Source organism: Zootoca vivipara, chromosome 7 (genome assembly GCF_965207765.1).
Source record: "Zootoca vivipara chromosome 7, rZooViv2.hap1.1, whole genome shotgun sequence".
NCBI classification, from domain to species: domain Eukaryota; kingdom Metazoa; phylum Chordata; class Lepidosauria; order Squamata; family Lacertidae; genus Zootoca; species Zootoca vivipara.
Window position 1 is genome coordinate 65,024,546 of NC_142590.1, and position 24,497 is coordinate 65,049,042.

At 42.7% G+C, this 24,497-nt stretch overlaps 2 protein-coding genes across 16 annotated transcripts; both read left to right on the plus strand.

Annotated features, from left to right (window-relative positions):
* The first annotated feature begins 2,236 nt into the window (after positions 1-2,236).
* KLHL12 (kelch like family member 12) lies at positions 2,237-19,988 on the plus strand. Of its 15 annotated transcripts, none has more exons than XM_088673415.1 (12): positions 2,237-2,537; positions 3,892-4,298; positions 5,759-5,912; positions 7,509-7,773; positions 9,450-9,599; positions 10,861-10,975; positions 14,077-14,183; positions 15,569-15,764; positions 15,933-16,091; positions 17,048-17,146; positions 17,391-17,577; positions 18,305-19,988. In XM_088673415.1, exons 4-12 carry the CDS (start codon positions 7,540-7,542, stop codon positions 18,429-18,431), a joined length of 1,374 nt encoding a protein of 457 aa, XP_088529541.1. In that variant the 5' UTR covers positions 2,237-2,537; positions 3,892-4,298; positions 5,759-5,912; positions 7,509-7,539; the 3' UTR covers positions 18,432-19,988. The 15 variants fall into 15 exon arrangements, with proteins under 15 accessions (XP_088529541.1, XP_088529533.1, XP_088529543.1 ...); XM_088673407.1 differs by having other exon boundaries at positions 7,556-7,773; XM_088673417.1 differs by having other exon boundaries at positions 3,892-4,058.
* Positions 19,989-21,587: 1,599 nt separating this feature from the next.
* On the plus strand, positions 21,588-23,814 carry RABIF (RAB interacting factor). The gene is made up of 2 exons (XM_035121677.3): positions 21,588-21,754; positions 22,761-23,814. The coding sequence occupies exons 1-2, from the start codon at positions 21,602-21,604 to the stop codon at positions 23,004-23,006; spliced, it is 399 nt and encodes a 132-aa protein (XP_034977568.1). The 5' UTR covers positions 21,588-21,601; the 3' UTR covers positions 23,007-23,814.
* Positions 23,815-24,497: the final 683 nt, after the last annotated feature.

The window sequence follows — 24,497 nt, forward strand, 5'->3', positions numbered from 1 at the left end:
GTCTACAATGTCTCTCCCTCTCCCAGTCAACCAAGAAAGTGTTTTGCTAAATTTGTACAGTACAGCTAAATGTGAAACAATTAGGAAAGTCTGCCATCTTCTGGAAGAAAAAAGGATTCCCAAGTTGGTAATTTCCAGAATAGTAGCATGTTGCAGCAAAAACAACAGTACTGTGGCACTATCGGTGTGGGTCCGTGGGGGAGGGTGTTTGTTTGTTTGTTTAATTTCTGTCCTGCTCTTTCTTCTCTAGAGGAGCCCCACCAAAGTAGTAAAACAAGACAATTAGGACTGTATGACTTGTTATAATTTCTATTATATAAAAAGTCTGGAATGTGTTGCTGATGTCTCTGGCCTGCTTTTTGTCTCTTTTTCAAATTTCATACCTGTTTTCTGTGATAATTTTGTTCTGTGCTTGCTTTTGAATTCTAATATATAATAGAGTGGCTAATTAAAGCCAAACAAAAATCATTCGGCCTCCCATCCACAAATAGGAAGATGCGACAGAACATGACTCAGTATAAGACAGCTCCCCATGTTCCATTACCCTCCATGTGTTGGAAGGGTAACTTCTGCATTGGGGAGGCTATTCTACCACTGTATGATTTTTGTTGTTGTTTAGTCATTTAGTTGTGTCCGACTCTTCGTGACCCCATGGACCAGAGCACGCCAGATACTCCTGTCTTCCACTGCCTCCCACAGTTTGGTCAGACTCATGTTAGTAGCTTCAAGAACACTGTCCAACCATCTCATCCTTTTCTTGTACCCTTCTCCTTGTGCCCTCAATCTTTCCCAACATCAGGGTCTTTTCCAAGGAGTCTTCTCTTCTCATGAGGTGGGCAAATGTATGGGAGCCTCACCTTCAGGATCTGTCCTTCCAGTGAGCATTCAGGGCTGATTTCCTTAAGAATGGAAAAGTTTTGATCTTCTAGCAGTCCATGGGATTCTCAAGAGCAGGCATCCCCAAACTGCGGCACTCCAGATGTTTTGGCCTACAACTCCCATGATCCCTAGCTAACAGGACCAGTGGTCGGGGAAGATGGGAATTGTAGCCCCAAACATCTGGAGGGCTGAAGTTTGGGGGTGCCTGCTCAAGAGTCTCCTCCAGCACCATAATTCAAAAGCATCAATTCTTCCACGATCAACCTTCTTTTTGGTCCAGCTCTCACTTCCATACATCACTACTGGGAAAACCATAGCTTTAACATACGGTCCTTTGTCAGCAAGGTGATGTCTCTGCTTTTTAAGATGCTGTCTAGGTTTGTCATTGCAACAATACTACTACTACTACTACTACTACTACAACAACAACAACAATACAGTAGTCGTGGCTTTTTCCATGCCTCTGCATGCAATCTGACCTAAAGCCCAGGTCAAACTCCGGCCCAGAAATTGAGGCTGCTTTCCCCCCCAAAAATGAAGTTTTTTACCTATTTTTAGGGAAACCGAAAAAGAAAAAGAAAATCAATGCTTCTATTTTTTTAATACTGATTTTTATTGGATTTTAAAAACATAATTAAGCAAATACACCAACAAACACATACATAGAAGAAGAAAAATCAAAAAGAGAACAGAAAAAGGGGGGAGAAAAAAAAGAAAAAACAAACTTTAATACATCTAATTTTCAAATCATTATCTTGCAGACTTCCCCATTCCCCCCCTTTCTGATCTTCAATTTATAACCTTTTAAAAAAATATCCTTTATCATAATTTTCCAATCCTTAACTCAATTTTTCTTACATATATTATACTGCCCCCTCCCCCGCCCCCTTCCCAAAGATCCCCCTGCCACCAAGGAATCCTCGGGTGTAGTAGGACGGAGGAGAAGGCACTAGGCAGTCCTTTTTCTCATTGAAGCCCCCACCCCACCCCATCCCGCATCCCAGCACCCCCCCAAAAAAAGCAACGCTTCTTATTTGGGCTGGGATTTACAGCTTTTCCAAAACTCCGTCCGGACGTCATTTTCGACGAATACCTGTTATGTCCGGGAAATTCCGGTCATATGGCAGTTTAACGACGGCAAGAAAAGAGCAGCCTTTCTTTCTTTCTTTTTGTTTTACAGCGTTCGGGCGGAGTTATCCAGCCGGCGGGAGTTGGCGTCGTGCAGCTTCGTTGTGAATCCTGTTGCCTAGCAACCGAGGCCGAGCCGAATCCATCCGCCGCGCTTTTTCCTGTTTAAAAGATGGTTCCCGAAGCCTGCGGTTTGGCGTCCACCATAGTGACGTCATCGAGGCGCGCCAGATGCGAAGGAGGAAGGAGACGTGTGGGCCTGAGGAGCCGAGCCGGGAATCTCTCCCCTCACGGGGAGGGTGCGGCGGTGAGTTTGGACGGGGAAGGCCCCGAGGGCAGAAATGCTGCGCGGCCTGCCCCCTTCCATGTGCTGCTGAGCGGAGCTCCTGAGCCACCGCTCCCTCCGAGGGCTTCCACCGGCCCAGGGGAAGAGGTCAATGAAGCCCTGGGCGAAAAGGGAGAAGGAGAGCTTCCCTTTTCGCTGAGCCACAGCTCCGTTCCCAGCCGTTGCTGAATAGCCAAATATATAGGTACCAGTATTTCAAAATAGAGATCTTGCCCTGCTGTGGGTTTTGGCGACCGCATTGGTTATACCAGTACCAAATTGTGTAGCTAAATCTTCGCCTAGTAGTAGGTCAGGAGTGGGAGCCGTTTTCAGTCGGAGGGCCGTATTTATGGCTTTCTGGGCAACCTTCTGGGAGCCGCATGCCTGTGGGCAAAGTCTGTAGCAAATTTAATTTTTGCCTTTGTACTGTTAGGCTAGTTTCTACACACACACGTACACGGCTCTCTAACCTCCACCCAGAAAAGCGTGAAGCATGATCAGAGGTCAGGGATGAGTTCCAACTAGGATAAATACTTGGGTGTGAAGCAGGGGAAGTGGCAGCTATGACATGGGGAGGCACCTGAAGGTCCAACAGAGAGAGCCCTGGGGAACTGTATTTGGCCTCTGGGCTAAGATTCCCCAATTATGTGCTAGGTAATGGGACCAATTGCTTGATCTGAGGTATATGAATCTCATTTAGGAATGCCCAAGAATTGTAATGTTATGTGGGAATTAGGTTGGTTGGAGAATTCAACTCCAAGAGAATATTATTCCCACACTGGAATGCCACTGGAATGGTCAACGAATCTCCTTAGTTAACACAACTGTTTGTGGTAGGGAGCAGAATTAGCTCTGAAATGGATGTTCTCTGCTCACATTATTTGCAAATGCTACTGTCTTTGAACCATTACTTCAGTTGCTGCAACTAAACACCAAGTAAAACTTGTGTGCACAGTAAGTTACCTGTTGTTACATTGATAAGCTAGGGGTGGCTAGGAGGTACAGTATAGCTTTAACAACCTTTGAAACAAGAAAGATTAGGCTACTATATTCTGAGTTGTGCACCCTTGTTTTGGAGTGAATTCCATCAAATTCAGTGGTACTTGCTTCTATGTAATTACTACAGCAGATAATGATTGTTGAGTATCAACTATAGTAAGTTCTTGAAGGTTTATTAACATACATTTATACACTTTATAAAACAAAGGCAGAGGCTTTCATTGTAGAAGTCTTGTTCTATTGATCTACATTAGGAAATAGTCATATATTTGTGTCTCTTTTTGAACTTACAAACTTACATGGGGGAAAGTTAAATAGGTGGCAATATATGGTTTAACTTTGGCCACACTGTTGCGCTTTCCTGGACAGATGGTTCTCCACTATTGTCCTTGCACTTAATCTTGTCTTTGTCTTTATTAGTCTGTAGTTCTGAGATGCTTTGATGTTCTACAATTTGCCTAGCATACATTTCACTGTTAATAAATGTGTACTGTTCTGAGATTTTATTGTCTTCAAACATAGAATTTCTGTGTTTTATGATATGCCTATGCTTCTGTTAGGTAGGGATGGTGGTCATCTGAATGTGGTTGAGTAGCGCAATTAGAAGTGAATCAAGGTAGACGACAGGCCCATGGGATAGAAGAGAGGACCAGCAGAAACCAAGATCCTCATTCTCTACCTCTTTCAAGCTTGATGCCATTAGTGAAGCAGACTCTTCTCTTAACAGGTTACTCATACTCTGAACCTACCTTCTCAACGCTATTGTTGACTGGAGTAATTCACTATGGCTCCTAAAGATATAATGACTAATTCTCATGCCAAGTCCATTCTCAATGCAATGAACTCTCTACGAAAAAGTAACACACTTTGTGATGTGACCCTTCGTGTGGAGCAGAAAGACTTTCCAGCCCATCGTATTGTGTTAGCTGCTTGCAGTGACTACTTCTGTGCTATGTTCACCAGTGAGGTAGGCAAGATGCAGAGTACACACATTTTTGTTTTTATTCATGCAAATAAGAAAGTTGCTTGTAATACAACTTAAAAGTCCAAAAAATGTCATTAAGGTTGCAATTCTGTATGCATTTATACCTTGCTCTTCACCAAGCAGCCCTAATGCTCATTACGCACAAAACCATGTAATACAGGCATCCCCAAACTTCGGCCCTCCAGGTGTTTTGGACTACATTTCCAATCATCCCTGACCACTGGTCCTGTTAGCTAGGGATCATGGGTGTTGTAGGCCAAAACATCTGGAGGGCCGCAGTTTGGGGATGCCTGATGTAATACTTTTCACTTACTCAGCAATTAAATCCATCTTAAATTGCAATCAATGTCAACAACAGCACTGCAATAGGGAACATCAGGTCTTATCCTGTACCCCTAAAGATCTAGACACCTGCCATCAAAAGTCATACTAAGTCAAGGCCATTTGCCCCTTGGATGGGGGGCATTCCAGAACCTGGGGGCCACCACAGAATTGGCCCTCTCCTGCACTGCCACAAGAATCATATGGTGGCAGTGTTGCTAGCCGATCTCAACATCCCAGTACAGTCATATCTCAGGTTACAGCCGCTTCAGGTTGTGAGTTTTTGGCTTGCGCACCGCGCCGAACCAGCAAGTCCCAGTACGGGTTACTTCTGGGTTTCGTCGCATGCGCAAAACACTAAATCACACTTTGCACATGCGCAGACCCACGCATGTGCAGATGGAGCGCTGCAGGTTGCGAATGTTGCGGGTTGCGAACGTGCCTCCCGCACGGATCACGTTCGCAACCCGATCGTCCACTGTATAAGAGAAGTTAAATTGTAGGCTTCCTAATGTTTCAACTTTATAAACACTTTAACTTTCTTGGATATCTGGTCTTTAAAAATGTTATCTCTGTTGCAAATCCACACTTTTAAATTGTTACTAAGCTGGCTGGCAAATGTGTTTTGTCTTCTGGTCCACCAGGAAGGAAGCTTTACAAATGTTGGTGGTTCTTTTTTAATTTGGCTGCAAGTGACCCATGTAAGTACGTAATGGGTAAACAAGCCATGCAGAATTTTTGTAGGATAGAAAGGCATTACTATGTTCTCCTCTCAACCCTGAATTCAGAGTAATAAGGACATTGCTGTGATTTATATGTAGAGGTGCATGTTAATTACTTTTGGTGAATTAATTTGCCTGCCCTTTGACAGAATATATTTAAAGCATGTTATTAAACTCTTTGTTTCTCTGATATTTAAAATAACACTTTTCAAAGTATTATCCTTGCACCAAAATGTCTGTAGGGTATTTGTTATATGTTCCATTTGCTGAAATATTCATGTGAGATTAATGATTTGTATCTCTTCCTCATTGCCCACACTGTAGTTTTCCAGGTTATGTTTTGGAACCCTGTAAAACCCAGGGAATAAAAAAAGTACTTCCCTTGTTTATAATTCGCAGCTTTCAGAGAAGGATAAACCCTATGTGGATATTCAAGGGCTAACAGCATCAACTATGGAAATATTGCTGGACTTCGTATACACTGAGACCGTTCATGTGACAGTGGAGAATGTTCAGGAGTTGCTTCCAGCAGCCTGTTTGCTTCAGCTGAAAGGTAATGACAAAAACATACAGTATAGATCAGGAGTGAAGAGCTTTTGAGAATCCTTGATCTGTATTGCCCATTTTTAGAGATTTACAAAGTTGTGAACAGAATAAGAAAACAAATATATTTAGACTAATAAAAAATATAAAACCAGCAGCTTCTAATACAACATGAGCCTAACCTAGTCTAAATGCCCACATGAACAAAAGCATTGTAGCTTGAGTGAACCTATTCAATTGAGTGTGTCAACCACTCAGGTAATATGATTGAAAATGCCACATTGCAGATACCAGTGGGGTGATACTTTAGTGCAGCGGTTGTCAACCTGGTCCCTACTGCCCACTAGTGGGCATTTCAGGATTCTAGGTGGGCGGTAGGGGGTTCTACGGCACAAGCTGAATCGTCCTTCCATCGAGCACTGGTGGGCGGTAAGGAAATTTTACCATCAAGAAAGATGTATTAGTGGGCGGTAGGTATAAAAAGGTTGACTACCTCTGCTTTAGTGGGTTGGGGTCTGAAGAAATATCTTGAACCATGCTCTCAACGGGCAGAAGGTGCTCCAAGGATTCACCAGAAGTGTAGCTTGATTAATAAGGAATGTCAGGAACAATATAAAAGTCAAGGAGGCTTTCTTTTTAAAAAAAGAAATCTTGCCCTAATGAATAAAAGGATCGCAAACATCTCTGCTTGTTCTTATTTAAGCATAGTAAAACATGTTTCATCAAGTGATGTGGGTAGGGATGTGGTGTTTCTGTGGTTTCATGCCTCATGCTTTGATTTTGTAATTGGACAGCAAATAGGAACTGTTCTCTAATGCCACACTTTTTATTTAGAAACTGAAATTTATAAACTGCCTTTCATAATGGATTCAAAGGCAATGTACAGAAAATTATACAACCAGCATTACATATAAAATCATATTAAAACCCACATTACACCATAGTAAAAGGTATATACTTTTACAAATTTTCATATGGGGACTCTTTAGTGAGAGCGTCTCCCCATTTTAAGATTGTTAAATTTGAAATTATAGACATACTAGGAACTGCACCCCTGCTAGCATTGCTTGCCAGCACCACTGCTCCTTACCAACCCTCCTCCTTTTAAGCCTGGCCAAACCCCCATCCCTGTTATGTAGCAGTTTGCATGGCTGCCCATTGGCCACACAAACTTTAGCTTGATGACATCATTACAATTTTATTATATACTAAGATCCTGAACATTCAGTTATCTGAGTTCTGGGGGAAATGCAATCCCGAGGACAAATGAAAATCCTGAGAACAAATGAAATTGTAAAGCTGCAGTTGATTAGTAATTTGGGAGCATTTTCTGGGTAGTAAGATATTTATGTCTTTATGAAAGGGTAGAGATTTTTTTTTGTAATATAGATTAAAATACAATAGTTAATTAAGAATGTATTTTACTGATGTCACACCATTTTCAGAATTTATTACCACCAAAAAGAACCCCAGTACTAACTACCAAGGAAAATGGCAGGCTGGTTATGATAAAAAGATGGCTTTTTATTTACCAAATTTGGTGTTTGTTAGAAAAATGGATGGATTTGTTAAGCACAGTTTTCCCCCCTTCTTAAACACTTTTCAGAACAGTGACTTAGCCCTCTGAAGTGCAAATCATGTCATTTCTCACAGGAGTGAAGCAGGCTTGCTGTGAGTTCCTAGAAAGCCAGCTGGATCCTTCCAACTGTTTGGGGATTCGAGATTTTGCTGAAACACACAATTGTGTTGACTTAATGCAGGCAGCTGAGGTTTTCAGCCAGAAGCACTTCTCAGATGTAGTTCAACACGAAGAATTTATTCTCCTAAATCAAGAAGAAGTGGAAAAGCTAATAAAATGTGATGAGATTCAGGTAAAATATTCCTTCTTGTTGTCCAAAACAATGCTATTAAGTTCTAGTATTTGACACGGGAACCAAACACTACCTAGGAATTAACCGGTAAAATACTATGGAACTGACTGATGGAATTCATACTTTGGAGGTTAGTAATTTACAATCCATGAGCACTTGTAAGATCTTACTAGAATTCTGAGAATCCTAGTTTTCATTTCAATATAGAAGCAAGTTGGTAGCCTTTAGAGTTACCAAGATCTGTTTAAAGAAGCAATGGCAAAAGAGAGAATGTGAACAAAAAGGGGCTAGAATGGATGCAAGGCTAAAATTCAGAATTCAGGGCTGAAAAGGGGGCAGGGTGTAGGATGTACAAGATGTAAATCTGGAATAATCAAGAGGAGTTCTTACTTGCTTCTCCAGGAATGCTCCCTGCATGACACAATGTGGGGGTGTCTCCACAAGTACAGGAGGTTTCCTGTTGCAAACAGTAGTCCTTGAACTCTCAGAGGAACATGAGGATGACCAGAGCTCATGCCCTTTTCCCACCATGTGTGTGTGTGTTAAACCAAGATTCTGAATGTCCAAACAGGGCTTTTGAGGCACACGGTGTGGGGATTTTAACAGTTGGTCCATGCTCTTTAAAAGTTATAAATCAATACTTAATTTTGTGCTACAAAATCATTGGCAGTAAATGAATGATTTAAAATTTGTGGAAGCTGTTGAAGATGGTTAAAGTGAGAAGTTCAGTCTTGCTAGTTACTCTGAAAGATTTTGAAGCATTTTGAAAGGCACCAACCAGATTTTAAGCACATTTGTGCTTGTAGATATGATCACCCTTTTATCAGTGGGAAAGAGCCCTCTTTGCACTACACTCATGCTAACCCTATCTTGTTAAATATATGTTTGCCTAGGTTAACATCATGGGATATATTTGCTTTATGAACAAAACCTGATTGTCCCCCTCTTAAAAGAGCAAACCCAAACAAAGTTGTGTTGGGTGTGTGTGTGTTATTGTTTTTTACTTTGATATGGATTTTAGTGTTTTTATGTTGTAAACCGCCACGAGATTCTCAGATATAAGATTAGTATAGAAATTTAATAAAGAATAAAAATAAAAGGGACTGCACTTTCTTCAGAGAAAATGCTTTTTAAAAGAAAAACATCTTGCATGGTCATAGTGAGGAATGTGTGCTGGTCTTGGCTTGGGGTACTGTTTAGCGAGGGTTGCAGGGGGATTGTTGCTGTTAACCGATTAATTTTTTCTATCCTTATTTTTAAATCTTGCTGTGATTTATGTGGAAATTGTTCAATTTGGTTGTGTACTTTTTGATGTGTTTATTGTTTTTACTGCCATGGTTATATTTGAAACTATGTAATTTGTTTCATGCTGTAAGCCACCTTGAGCATGGTTTTAGCTATGGAAAGGCGGCATACAAATAAAAGGATGTATCATTGACATTGTCGTGCAACTGTGACAAGCATATAATGTGCAAAGTTACACATTTCCCCCTCTAGAGATCTGCCTGTGTTTGCTTTGCAATGTGGATCTTGCTTTCCAACCCCCATAATTTTCTGTGCAAATGCAGCTTCCCCACACCAGAAGTACAATCTATGCTGCCCCCCCTTAAAGTAGTCCCTCCTCCCGTATCATCTATTTTTCAAAAGACTGATTATTCCCATGCCTTTTGTTATAGGTGGATTCTGAAGAGCCTGTCTTTGAGGCTGTTATTAATTGGGTAAAGCATTCAAAGAAGGAACGGGAAGCATCCCTGCCAGAGCTTCTGCAGTATGTGCGCATGCCACTACTCACCCCACGCTACATTACCGATGTCATAGACACTGAGGTAGGGCCCGTTGCCCTATTAAGCAGCTCATGGAATAAGTCCTGCAGAACAACAGCTGTATTTAGGAAAACCTCACTCATAATAGTAACTTTGTAATGTGGTCTAGCTGATCCCTTGCATATATACATGTTAGAATATGGGAACAAAAATTAGTACCCCTGCAATTCTCCCTTAAGAGAAACCCTAACCCCTAACCCATCTGCTTTACTGTATAAGAACTTGAAAAATTATCTGAAGCAAGTCAGCTGAACATGCCTCTCAGCAGTGAAATGAATGACCTAACCTAACTGTTCCCCATTTCCCCTCCTTCCTTCAGTATCATGTATTAATACTGGAGGTAGCCATGAGTTCTGTGATGCCTAAACATAGAAATGAGAAAGACAATCCAATTCTGGTATAGCCGTTGTGCAGAAAGGGGGAAACTCTGGTCTGTACATCATTAGTTGTGTTTTGTTTTTTTTAAATTTCCCCATCCATATAAAAAAACCAACCATAATTTTCAGTTATTTTGCCACAGGCCTTAGCTATTCAGATGACTTAATATAACAAAATACAGTAACATCAGTTCTAATAAATGTAATACAGCTAATTTGCAATCTACTACACAAGTCAAGGTTTCTTTGACAAAAATTTGCAGCTGCCATAGAAACGTTAGGCTGCTTTCAGAGTAGCCTTCTTTTTAGTATTAGCAAGTAGGTAAACAAGATTTTTGCAATTTTGGCCAGTAACTGAGGAAGGAATTTCTATGTTGTATCCTTGAAAATTAGGACAATAGAAGGAAGCTCACAGAAGGTTACCTGCCACCCCTACCCCAGGCAGTCCTTTGCATTGCCTCAAAAATGGGACCTTCCTGAATGGTGTGGGATGAGGCACAGGGCTTTGCTAAAGGAAGAGAGAATTGGCCAAAATCAAATTCACAAATCAGTATCCTTAGTATATAATTTTTACATTCAAACCAATTAAGTTAATGCAAAGGTCTTCTGGAACCAGTGAAGTTTTAATCCTGGAAACTGGATTTGAATAAAGATTTCTGTTGCATGCTCCACCAGCATGGTTTTTCCACATGTTTTATATTACAGTACTTGAATTAATGTAACTGAACTAATTTTAGATTAATTTCATTAAATATTAGGTTTTTTTGCAGTGGGTCATAGTGTGCAAGTATTTCCATTCTTCTACTAGCTATAGGGTATTTTGAAGAATTGTAAAGGTGTATAAAGAATTGGATAAAGTGAAAATAGTGCCTGTATGTCTTCTCCAGCCTTTTATTCGATGTAGTTTGCAATGCAGAGACCTTGTAGATGAAGCGAAGAAGTTTCATCTAAGACCTGAACTTCGGAGTCAGATGCAAGGTCCCAGAACCAGAGCACGTTTGGGTAAGCATCAGAGAAGTACATATCAAAATAGCTGGGAAAGGGTATGGTTTAATGTCTTCTGCCATTTGGCAGGCTCGAAATGAAGCAATGTTTCATGTATACAAGGAGTCTGTTCTTTAGTGTACCTGAACTTTGGAACTCTCTGCCTGTTGACATTACACAGGTACTGTCACTGTAATCCTTTAGATGCCTGTTGAAAACTTTTGTTTCAGTGGGCCTATCCAGACATATAATTTTGATATGTAATCTGTTTTTAATTTGTTATGCTTTTATTGCTTTTAGAGGTTTTAACTGTTCTTGAAATTTTTAAAATAAGTTTTCTTTTATGTTTAATAATGTTTTTATTATGGAAATGCTTGCTACCCAGGACCTTTTGGGAGGAAGGGCAAGATATGATTTTAAGAAGTAAATAAAACTGTGCCTTCAGACTATCCCTGGAGACATAGGGAATGATGTAGGGGGGATGCTGGTTGTGTGCACAGACCTAATAAACGTGTGGGTACAAGGACCCAGACAGCAGCTGCATGATACAAAAGAAGCACCTTCACAGATTTGTCTAAATAACTGCTTTATAGGAATAACCAGTGCTTTTTTTCTATTAAAAAAACACAATGTTTAGGGGTACTCTCTCATTTTGACCCAAGAAAATCCCAATTTTATAGTTCAAATAGGGAAAAATAAATACAGTAAATGGACAAAAGGACAAAGATTCACAAAATTTTTAGGGGTATGCATATCCTTGCGTATCCCCAGAAAAAAAGCGCTGGGAATAGCAGCTGTTGCCCCAAACACACCTTTGGGGAAGTAAAATTGCTGAAAGCTACCTGTAGTTAGCCAATATATTCATTTACATACCTCAGGTCCTGCACAAACATAAACAATGCTCAGAAAACAAATAATTTTTAGCTAGGTCTTTTAATTAATTGGATTAGTGTGTGTGTGTGTGTGGTATAGATGGATGTTAACTGTCTTGCAAATACTTCTGCAAACTGTCTAGCCTCAGAAAATTTTGCTAGCCTATACAGTATGTCCATACTTGCCCACATGGCATATGTGACTTAAAAGAGAATGAAATTTGTTAATACTAGCTTGCATGCATGCCTGGAAGCTATTGCTATCACGAAAGACAGCCATATAAATTGCATCTTACAAACCTGGTATAAATGATAAATATAATTTTTAACTTGTATTCCAAGCAAGAGAGAATCTCTGTATATGATAAACAAGCATATAAAAATACTTCTGCAGTATAGTATTTAATATTACTCTCAACTGAAGCATTGTGTAATGAAGGCTTGTTAGAAGAAAATGGAAGTAAGTTATTACATGATATTACAGCTCAGTGGTAATTTTCAGATACTCAAACCTTTGTCTGACAGGCATACAGATACTTACTATTCTTAGATTCTGTATAATGCTGAAAATTCAACCTAAATTTGTTAATGACAAACTGATGATGCTGGGAGAAATTCAAAGCATTTTTTTTTTAAGACAACATGTTCAGGATGTTCTGGAAAGTGAGCAAAAAGACTTCTCATGTGGTATGGCAAACATCCTTGAAGCTTCACTATTATCTTCCGGATTGGAGCAATTAACTGGAAATTAATAGAATGGACTTGCCAAGGGCAAATATGGTTAGGAAACAAAGCCCAAGTGCACAGCTGCAAAATGGGCTGTAAGGTTGTCAAGAGAGAGAGATGAAGATTATATGGCACAAGCTAAGCATGAGTCATCTGTGTGGTGGTGGTGTTGAAAAGAAAAGAGCAAGGGTTATTGGCTTGGATTCACAGACATAGGAAATTAATACACTTCAGTTGGGCGTTAAACCAAAACTAGATTCTTATTGTCACACTTATCTAGCCTTTAGTAGATTGATGGGCAAAATAACAAGGCTGTTGTTAAAATAGGATTTACTATTCCTCACAATCATGTAAGAAAAAGCAAAACACAGTGAAATACACCAGCTCATAGATAGGTTTGCTTAGATGCTATTGAAATAATTTTTTTAAAAAAAACATGCTTAAGCGTCATGATTTGCAAATTGTGCCCTGTGTTTAAAATGGAAGCAGTATAGATTTAGGCATAATTCAGGGGTCCCCAGACTTACCGTGCGGCGGGCCGGAGGGCAGGGGAGTGCGCGCGCAGCGGGCCGGAGGGCGGGGGAGTGCGCGCCCGTGCGCATGCGCACACGCACACGGGCGGGGGAAAAATCGCCGAAAATCGCTTGTGCGTATGCGTATGGGCCTCCCCCGACCCGGAAGTGCACCAGAAATGACCTCTTCCGGGTCGGGAGAGGCCCATACGCATGCGCACAAAGGATTTTCGGCGATTTTTTGCCGATTTTTTAGATCGTCGCTGCGCCGCGCGCCGTGAGAGCGGGCAGCGGCGGGGGTCGTCACGGGCCGGATTGGAAGGCCGATTGGGCCGCATCCGGCCCGGGGGCCGTAGTTTGGGGACCCCTGGCATAATTCAAGGGTGGCAAGTGGAGGGGGGACTACTAAGACTACAAAGTGCAATGAAATCTATTGCTTACTAAAATAGTCAGGTGTCTCTTGCTGGAGAGATTAAAAGGGTTAGGCAACCTGTCAAGAGTGGCTTAAGGGTATGTGGCCTTGTATTTAACAATTTACCCAGCAGCCATAGGAATTCTATGTAGATGCGTTAAAGGCCTGACTGAGAGATGGGTTGCTCCATCCTTCTCAGTCTGCCCACTTGGTTTCCAGTCTAGCAACAGAGGAAGGAAAGTCTCTTCCTCCACAACCATCACAGAAATGCAGTGGGAGAATGAAACACCCTATCCTTTCACCAGCCTGCAGTTTTTTAGTAGCCTGCCTTTCCATGCTGACCACGGGTGATGGACTTCTGTTCTCCACAGCTGGCATGGAAATGCAGGCCACTAGCTCCTTAGCAAGTTATCAAAAAAACAAAATAAAGGCTAGTAACACTTGTGCTTTTATTTTCAAGGCTGAACTAGTGTGTCACTCTGTTCTACTATTCTTGACCCACTACTTAGAGTTAAAGTGAGCATCTGTACATCAATAATGGAAGTAAAAAATATATACTCTCGGGTATTATCCTTAAAGTGGTCTGTTTTTATTCAGGTGCCAATGAGGTTCTCTTAGTAATTGGGGGCTTTGGAAGTCAACAGTCACCTATTGATGTGGTGGAGAAATATGATCCGAAGACACAGGAGTGGAGTTTCCTACCAGTATGTAATTGTTTGCTTTATCACTTTTTTTTGCAACAGTAAAATACCAGGTACATACTTTAATAACACATGTTTGACCAGTCTGATTAAGCTTACTAATGCTAACTGCACTTACTAGCTAATGCATGTAACAGTGTCTCAACACGTTGTTTTTTTAAAGAGAGATGAGGGAATTTAAAACAGGGAAGCAGCAGTTGGGAGTGCTTTACCATCTCCCTGCCCTCTGTTTTTCCTCTCAGATTGCTTTTCCTCCGTGGTGTGGACATACATTTGCAATTGAAAATGCTTCTTTAGAACCTTGTGGTTGGAAAAGTTGCTGCAGGGAGGGCTTCACAAAGATGTTTCTAATGCAGGCATCTTCTCCATGTAGGAAAATGGATAAACCCTGTAGTCCCATTGTTGTGAAATTGTGGGCTGGATTCGGCCTGGCAAACCAATGCAGGTAGCTCACCACACCTTGGCAAAAGCCGGCCATCCCTTGCAGCACTGAGCTGAGAGGTGTTTAACCCTCTGCAATGTAGGATTGTGTGTATCCATCCACATGTATGTCTCAGTGGCATGGAGTTTGCTAACATCTGGCTAAAAAGGGGGTTAGCCAGCTCTGCTGTACAGCATCATCTGTGGGCAATAGTACATGTGTCTCTGACCACCTTCTGTGCTGCAGGAGCTGAATGGTGACTTCTTACCAAGAATAAACTGCGAGTCAGAAGTCCCCAGTTCAAATCTCATCTCTTCCTTGAATTCATTGGGTAATCTTGGGCAAGCCACACTCTTCCATTCCCACCAACACTCCCCTAATAATTTCCACCCTCCTTTGAGAGGAAGGCTTTTAATAAATAAAATAATAAAATAAAATAATACTGCCCTTTTTCGCCTTCATAGGGCTAGTATAAGGATTGTCCAGAAAAGGCATGTGAAACTATTTGAACCCATAAAAGCATTGTACGTATACACAGTAAATGTTAGAAAGGCCTCTTGTGTAAAGTAGTCTGAGATGAAGAACTGGGGAGGTTCTGGATGATGATTATACTCACAGAGCCATCTGAAATTTAAATTAATGTTTTCTAAATCCCCTGGTGAGCTGTTTGCTTTCTTTATGTCAAAATCTTTTAATACTCACTGCATTCCATTGAGGCTCTTCTCGTCTCACGCAGAGAACCTCAAAAGTGTGCTGCATACTGAAGAGGTGAATGTGTGAAATTGAATATATTGAACATATTGTAGATAAACAGGATATATAGAAATGATAAGCCCTGACACATTAGTGCAGCACCTTGTCTATATTGATCACATTATCTCTGTGTGGCATCACTAGGAAATTGCAGGTGCCCATCATACCTAGAGATACAAAAAAAAATTGCTTCCACTTTTTTCTTTATGCATAGAGTATCAGCCGTAAAAGACGCTATGTTGCCACAGTTTCCTTGCATGATCGGATATATGTAATAGGTGGTTATGATGGCCGTTCTCGCCTCAGTTCTGTGGAATGTTTGGATTATACATCTGACGAAGACAGTATCTGGTACTCTGTGGCTCCCATGAACGTTCGACGGGGCCTAGCAGGGGCTACAACACTAGGAGGTATGTATTCTAATTCCCCTACTGATAATCATTGCTGGAAACAATCTTAAGTGCATTCATTTTTTCAGGGAAATTCATTCATTTATTCAACCGACATAAATGCATATTTGTAAAATACTGATTTTAAATATTGTGATTTGTTTAATTCAGTTACCTGCTGTGTTACAGACATGATCTATGTTTCTGGAGGTTTTGATGGAAGTCGGCGCCACACCAGTATGGAAAGATATGATCCCAACATTGATCAGTGGAGTATGTTGGGAGATATGCAGACAGCTCGAGAAGGAGCAGGACTGGTGGTTGCTAATAATGTTATCTATTGTCTTGGTAGGTAAACCTCAGTGTATTTACAAATTTTTATGTGGCAGTGCCTCAGCTGCAGTCTGGTGAAAAGACTATGCAAGAAGCTGTAATTAGGAAGTGATCTTGCTAGTTTCACAGCATTTGTAAGTTCTGTTTTGCCCTGGAATGCCCATCAAGTATGAAAGGTTTCTTCCGTGGAAAGCCTTTGAATTCAGAATTCCAATATCTGAAAGCAGTAGGCTCCATGTATAAACGAAGAAACAGAGCAAAGGCAGTGAATTTTGCAGGACAGAGCTCAGGAATTGTTGCATTGTGTCAGTCCTGTATCTTTTGGTTTTGAAGAGGTGACTTAATATTTAAGAAACCATCCCAAAGAAATCCTTAGTAGGTACTTAAGAGTTGTCCAGCACAGTAGATGCAGAGCCCTCAGCTCCACAGGCTCCTCAGCCTACCCAACCCTAAAGCCTCTGCCTCCAGAATCCAGATGCCCAAGCCAGCCACTGCCACTACTGGCCACCTTACTTCGCCAGCCAGCTTGGGGATCTGCTGCTTCTACTGCTGCCAGTTAGGAGTCAGTCTGCCAGGAGGAGTGTGGGAGCAAGGAATGTTGGTAGAAGCAGTGGACAGATAATCCACTGCTGCAGTCGCCACCACCAATCCCTAGGCTGGCTTGCTGCTGCCTTCCTCTTCCTGCAGTCCTCCTCCTGCCAGTCTGACTCTTCATCCTAAAATGTTTGGCAACAGCACAAGAAAGTCTAAGCCTTTCATGATCCTCCCTGCACTCCTCTGACATCAGGAGAGGAAAAGGAGAAGTGGAGGCAATGGGGAGATCAGGGAGATCGTAAAAGGCTTTTGGTGAGTTCTTAAGGGGATGTGGGTGTTTTTTGTGCGAAGGTTGGTTTGGTGAGTGAAGTGAGCATGGGCAATAGCTCCTCATAAAAGTAATACAAGTAATTTAATGAGTTTCTCTATGTTTTCAGGTGGTTATGATGGTCTGAACATCTTAAATTCTGTAGAGCGATATGATCCCCACACTGGGCACTGGACAAATGTCACTCCAATGGCCACAAAGCGCTCAGGTGAGAGTCCTGATCAGGGTGGGGAGCTGTTGGCAGTATACCAGCTTTCTTTAATTTAATAGGAAGATTACTTTCCCCCTGTCAGCTTTGCAGTGGTAAACTGTGACTATTAAAAGAGGCAGGCATTGATAACTTCACCCACCAAGGGGCTTGTTAATTTTCAGAAAGCAAGAGGCACAATCTTCCATCCTGATATGCCTAATTGTGGGATTTGGTGCCACATTCCATGGTTTTTCTTTTCCAGGAGCTGGAGTAGCCTTGCTAAATGATCATATCTTTGTGGTTGGAGGGTTTGATGGAACAGCACATCTCTCCTCTGTGGAGGCATATAACATTCGCACAGACTCATGGACAACAGTGACCAGCATGACAACCCCCCGCTGTTATGTTGGAGCAACAGTCCTGAGGGGACGACTTTATGCCATAGCAGGGTAAGGGGGCCAAGCTTCACTCAGAAATACCTGTAAGCCCTAGCATATTAGATGCCCAGTAACAAGGCAAAAGGCCCATCTGATACAGCATATATCTTTTTTGCACACTGAGGCACATGATCAAGATAAAAAATGCAGGAGGGACAAATGCTGTTGCGCTCAGGTCTTGTTTGCAGGCTCCCTATAGGTTTCTGTGAGAACAGGATGCCAAAATAGCTGAGCTACTGGCATACCAGGCGTGAGTCTTCCTTCTGTGAAATTGTAAGCTGTGGTGGGTGGGTTTGTGGTAACATGATCCAAGATGGACATGGCAAGTGTTTCCTTGCACTGACCTCTCACAAAATACAGTCATACCTCGTGTTGCATCAACTGCGGGTTGCGTTTTTTCGTGTTGCAAACACGGCGGACCCGGAAGTGTTTACTTCCGGGTTTCACTGTGCGCTCATGTGCAGAAGTTTTCTGCGTGCTTCGTACATGCACAGAAGCACTCTATTGTGCTTTCATGCAAGCACAAAAGCGCCGCTCGGGTTGTGGACTTTTCGGGGTGCAAATGGCGCCCCGGAACAGATCAGTTCCACAACCTGAGGTACCACTATACAAGAGTTCTGTCATCGTATGACTTAATAGGGATGGGTGTTCCACCGCTCCAAACTATTATCAAGTCATCTCCTTTTTAAGAGTTCCAGACTTTAACATGTTCTCATCAGTAATCTTCTCTCACATGTAGGTACGATGGGAACTCGCTTCTGAGCAGTATTGAGTGCTATGACCCTATCATTGACAGCTGGGAAGTGGTGACATCGCTGGGAACCCAACGGTGTGATGCTGGTGTTTGTGTGCTGCGTGAGAAGTGACCTTAGGGGGAAGGCCTTACGAGAGCACGCCTGTGGAACAAAGAGACTACGGGAGAAAGTACTGGCTCACTTGCAGCTATTGCTCTTGGAGCTGTGGATGCAGTGAGCATTGCTAGCTGGCCTTGCGCTGCAGACCTTCAGTCTCATTGTCAAAGCTACTGATTCCATTTAAAAAACAATCCACACACAAGGCACTTTGAACTGAAAACAGAAAAATCACATGCTCATGTAATGCTAACCCTGTGGAAGCGAGTTGCCTAAAGCAGTAAAGGTGTCTATGCCTTCTGGCCTGCTGCATCTCTAGAGCATTGGCACACACAAGGAAGTTTGAGCATGGCACCAACGGTTTGTGCCTGAATGTTTCCATGTACCAAATATGCTGCAGTGCAGACATACTGTTTGTGAGCATTATGTGGGCACACTGGGTTTGTTTTTGGATGCTTTTTACGTTCTGCACAGACTTCCCCATAGTGCTGGGGAAAAGAGCCAGGAACACAGGCTGATGCATGCAACTGATAAAGACTGTGTGTTGGTGTAAGCAATCTGGCCTTCCACCATAACGGAAAAGGGGGCAGTGGAGACTATAGCCTGCTGGAATATTCAGTCTTATCTGCTGGGAAGAAAGGCAAGCAGACAGGAAGAAAATACTGAATTTCATGTTTTTACCAATTTTTCCTGAAGAGAGGGTGTGTGTTCTAGTAGTTGTGAACCAAAACCTGTTTACATCTGCTATCTAAGCCACGTTTTTTAGTGTTAGTGGAGCAGTGAAGTAGCAAATCTTGACATATTGGCAGGAAAGAGTATAATGTGCTCTGGAAAGGGTGCATCTGCCCAGGCCACTTAGGCTGCATTGCAAATGTCCCTTCAATCTCCACAAATCACTGAACTTCTCTTCTCAACCCCACACTGGTCTTAAGCCCGATACCCTGTGCAGGCCTTCTGCATGAGCATTGTCAGCACAGGTTGTCTTACACTCAGCTTTTATTGTGCTTCTGCTTTAGCACCAAAGTAGGAGCATGATATTTCGTTAAGAGCACACTAATGTTTACAGTGCATTGTAGTTTTACCTGGTGACATTTCTCTCCATACCCAATTACAACAAGGGATTTCACGTGAACTGGAACATTTGCTCAAGGCATCTTTTGTGGCATATTTATGATTCTCCTTGCCTATTTTAATACCCCTCTGGTGTGTTCTGCAGCTTGTACTAGATATGTGAATTCACACACCACATTGCTGAAATGGACACCTGAGCCTGTGGATAATGCGCCTCCAACCCCTCATGGATGTGCCCTAAACTTTCAGCATGATCCTGGAGCTCTCTCTCTCCCATGACCCACTGAGCCTCTTCCTGTGTCACACAGCTCTATTGGGAGCTAAGGGGTGAATGTATTTATTTGCTGGGTGATCTTGACTCCTTGCTTTGGGGATATGGTAGCATGGGAGAATGATGCACTTTCAAATAACACTGAGTTTATAAGTCCTGTCCTATCACATCAGTGTTTGTGATTCATTTCTTACGTATTTTTTAATAAAAGTATCTCTGGTACATGTGAACATTTGGTCTCTCTAAGTAGGTTGCCTTTATTTTTGCAGTGCTATTCTCTAAACAAGTTTTTAAAATCTAAAGCCTTTGTTGGTGAAGTGCACCTTTTATGTAAGCTTCTTGTGAAGAGGTGCCAACTGGGCATTGGTGGAGTCTGCATTTGCCCACTTTTCTCTTAAGTTCCTTTTTTTCTTTTACATATTTCTTAAAGAGAAAGTAAAGTGATAGGGATTAAGAAAATGTTTATAGAATAATAGAATTGTAGAGTTGGAAGGGACCTTGAGGATCATCTACTCCAGGCTTCCACAACCTCGGCCCTCCAATGTTTTTGGCCTACAACTCCCATGATTCCTAGCTAGCAGGACCAGTGGTCAGGGATGATAGGAATTGGTAGTCTCAAAACATATGGAGGGCTGAGGTTGAGGAAGCCTGATCTACTCCAACCCCCTGCAATACAGGAATATGCAGCTGTCCCATATGGGGATCAAACCTGCAACCTTGGCATTATCAGCACCACACTCTTAACCAACTGAAGATTATTTTTACTTTGATGCGCAAATTGCATTTGTGGCTTTCTTAATCTTGCATATCTTCGGATCTCCCTTTCCACTCTTGCTTACATTATAGTATGACCCCATTGTGCTTTTCAGGGAGGGAACTGCCATCTATTAAGGCAGGCTCTGAATGAAATAATTAATGCATCTCATTGTCTGGAAAAGAAGTTGCCAAGAAATAATTCTGTGTGTTTTCCTACTCTTTTGAGCTCTTCCACTTCTCTCTGTAATATCTTACCATAAAAGAGATGCCGGGAGCTATAGCCAGGTACCATCGTCCTTATACAAGAAGCCACCATATTCTTCCTCTTTAGTACTGTATTTTTAATCGAACTCAGTGAAATACGTTACAGGAGAGGAAACGGGGTAGTAATCTGAACACAGAACCCATGGGCACAATGATTTGTTTGGAAGGCACAATGGCCACATGTGTGAATGGAGTCACGTTTTATTTTGGGACGACGACTTTCGGTTACATCTACCCCTCCAATCCCACCCGCCTTTGAAAAAAAAAAAAACAAAACCATAACGGCACCTATGCCAGCCTTCAATAATTCCCCAGTTGGCAAACAGGAACAAAGAAAAATCAGCACTAGCAGGGCGTTCTTCTCAAAACGAAGTGGGATGTGCGCTACCACCTTTCCTGGCATAACGGGAAGCTGCCTTCCATCCACGCAGACGTGTTCATGATATCTTGGAAGCTGCCGGTACAGTACTGTGAACAAGGGCACAGACATTTGCTCATCTTCCAACCACCACCACCACCCCGGGTTCGTAGTTGATTAATTCAGCCGGCATCTACTTTTACTATTTCCGTTCAATATTATATTAGTACTTTAAAAAAACAAAAAAACACCGAACTGGTGCAACGGCAGGATTGGGCGGGGGGGGGAGAAAAAGAGGAGCTTTTAGCATTTAGGAGCGCTGGGCGTAATTTGCGCGCGCGCCTTGCCGAGACGGCCTCCTGGAGCGGCAAAGGGGAACAAAGCAGGGCGCCTCTGGTCCCCGCTGCTGCCGCCCGCCCGCCCCGCGGTGTCGCCCCGCCCTCGCCCTCTTGCGCCTGCGTGGCTATGGCGGCGCCCGGTTCGGAGATGGAGGCGGCGGGCGCGGCGGGGCCGGAGGAGCTGGTGTGCGCGCGGGGCCGGAACCGCAAGGCCGTCCTGTGCCAGCGCTGCAGCTCCCGCGTGCTTCTGCCTGGCACCGCCACCTTCACCCGCAGAGAGGTAGGCAGCGGGCGGGAGAAGGGCTTGTTGGGGCGCCCGTCCTCGGCCCGCCTCGTCCGGGTGCCGCGAGACGGCTTGCCAGGGAGGGGTTTTCGGAGGAGCTTCCCCGGACTCTCCTTTTCGTCCGGTAGTGCTTTGCTTAATAAGAGGAGGCAGCCTGAGGTAGAAATCTCTGCCTAGCCCTGAAGATCCCTCGGTGATTTCGGGCCAGTCATTCTCTCAGACTCGCCTAATGCTACCTTGCAGGGAGGTTGCGAGTTAAAAATGGGATGGGGGGGGTGATATCTGCAATGTTGACCTTGTTGAAGGCATAAGTGAAAATAATGGCTATGAAAGGCGTTTCCGCCAAGAACACTGCCTCTGTTTCAGAAAGACGCTTGGCAACTTGTCTGACTGCAGAATGGGAAGACTGAAAAGACACCCTGCAGATGCTAAGAGGCATATTATTATTAACACATGCTTTACAATTGCCTAAAATGAAGCCCTGAATCCAAAATCTAGGTGGAGAGCCTACTTTGCAGCCAGAGGCGTACCCAGGCTCCCTTGCACCCTTCGGAGTCAGCTGTCTCGCCCCTGCCTTCCCTTGCACCCTTGGCAAGGAGATCTATTGGTGCGGAGAGGCACAATTTTTCCACCCTCCCAGGCCTGCGCCCTTGGCAGGGGCAAACCAGCCAGCTCCTAGGTACGCCCCTGTATGCAGCTAGACAGCTTGTGTATGCTAGGGGAGGCTGACCAGTGCTATTGGACTCCGTTTCCCATCAGCCCCAGCCAGCATGATAAGTAGTCAGGGATGGTGGGAGTTGTAGTCCAACAACATCTGGAGGGCCACAGGTTATTAGCCACTCTTGATGAATATTCAAAGTAACAGTGAAGAGACAGGGAGTTGTGTGTTTGGGAAACTGTAGAGAGCTCTAACTATCCCATAGTAAGTCCCAGCATATCATGCCAGCCATGTTGCTCCTTTCGCAGTAAAAGCAGCTGACTTGCTTATTTTGTTGCTTGACAGCTTTTCCTCCCTGCTATGAAGAAAAAGACTGCACTGGTGGGTAACAGTGACTTGGATGGGGATGTCCTACAGGACCACTGGCTGGTTGATGACATGTTCTCTTTTGAAAATGTTGGCTTCACCAAGGATGTTGGAAATATAAAGTTCCTGATCTGTGCAGACTGTGAAATCGGTCCTATTGGCTGGCACTGCTTGGATGACAAAAAGAGTTTTTACGTGGCCTTGGACCGTGTGTCCCATGAATGATGTGCTGGCTGGTGACCAAAAGATCAATGATCTTCCTGTCGGCTGGTTCGGACATGTTATAGCTACTCGCCTCTCTAGCAAACTGATGTCTACTTTGTAATGCCAACATGCAGCCTTGAAAACGGCTCAAGAATGGTGCCCTGCCATGTTGCATTGAAAGAAGTGTCTGCTTATATTGTTTGTCAAGTGACTTACAACTCCCTTGAATCCCTTCTTCCCCACTTAATTCTTGCCCTGAGTCCTGTTCTTGTCTAAAATCTTGCAGATTACATTGGTGTAATTTGAAGCAAATATTCGCTTTATTTAATTATTGAATGAAAGAATTTTTTTGAGATAAACTGAACCATCTATCCCCTGTAAAATGAGCATATTAATGCAACTGGAATAATTCTTTTTTGTTGTTGCTTTTGGGCAGTATCATATCCAGAGAAGTATGGTTTTCTGCTATATTTTGGACCAAAGGGTGCATACTTTTGACTTTAATGTTTACAGACATGACTGCTATATCTCTGTCAATTGACATTTTATAATTTCTATCTTATAATGGTTATTGAAAGCCAAGTCTTGGTTGCAGGACTTTTTAAATGTGGGAAAATAAATCGAAGCTTTTGAGAGTGCAGAAAGAAAAGTACAAGAAAAGAATGTCATTGGAGGAGCTAACCTCCTAACCCTTTACAAATATTTGTATTTAATTAAATGTAAACCAAGCTTTTCAATTTGTATGTTGTGATCTTTCTATAAAATGTTGCCAGAGACAATGAACCTAATTAGCTAATTAAAAACACAGCAAATCTTGACAAAGAAAGAATGCTTCAGTTGGATTTACTTCTACTTCCCCGCAGAGGCCTTTTTTTATCCATTTTTTCAATAACAGTGATGGATGGGAAAAGGGACAGGAGTACCTGTTGCCTTTGCTGATGCTGGAGTGAGAAACGTGACCTTTCCTGCAAGGAGCTGAGCGGAACAGCCTGCCAAAATGGGTATATACTTTGGAAACCTGGAGAGAGTAAGGCATGTGATCACCTACAGCAGGCATCCCCAAAACTGCGGCCCTCCAGATGTTTTGGCCTACAACTCCCATGATCCCTAGCTAACAGGACCAGTGGTCAGGGGTGATGGGAATTGTAGTCCAAAACATCTGGAGGGCCGAAGTTTGGGGATGCCTGACCTACAGCTTGTCTCCATTTGAACAAAGAGCTTTCCCAAACTAGTTCTCCAAAGGAATTCTTAATGTCTGGAGGCGGTTCAGTTCACAGATCTTGGGGGGGGGGGTGCCTATGTCATCTATTCCTGGGGAACCGAAGAATTTGAACGTCTTAAAAGGAAGAACCCAGCTGACTATGAGAATGACGAATAATCTGACAGATAACAAAGAAAACAGTTGCCAGCATTTATTCTTGGCCTCAGCTTGTTGACAATGAATATGCAAATATTTAAAAAAAAAACACTGGTTCAATAAACCTCTTCCTGTTCTAACAACAACAACAACAA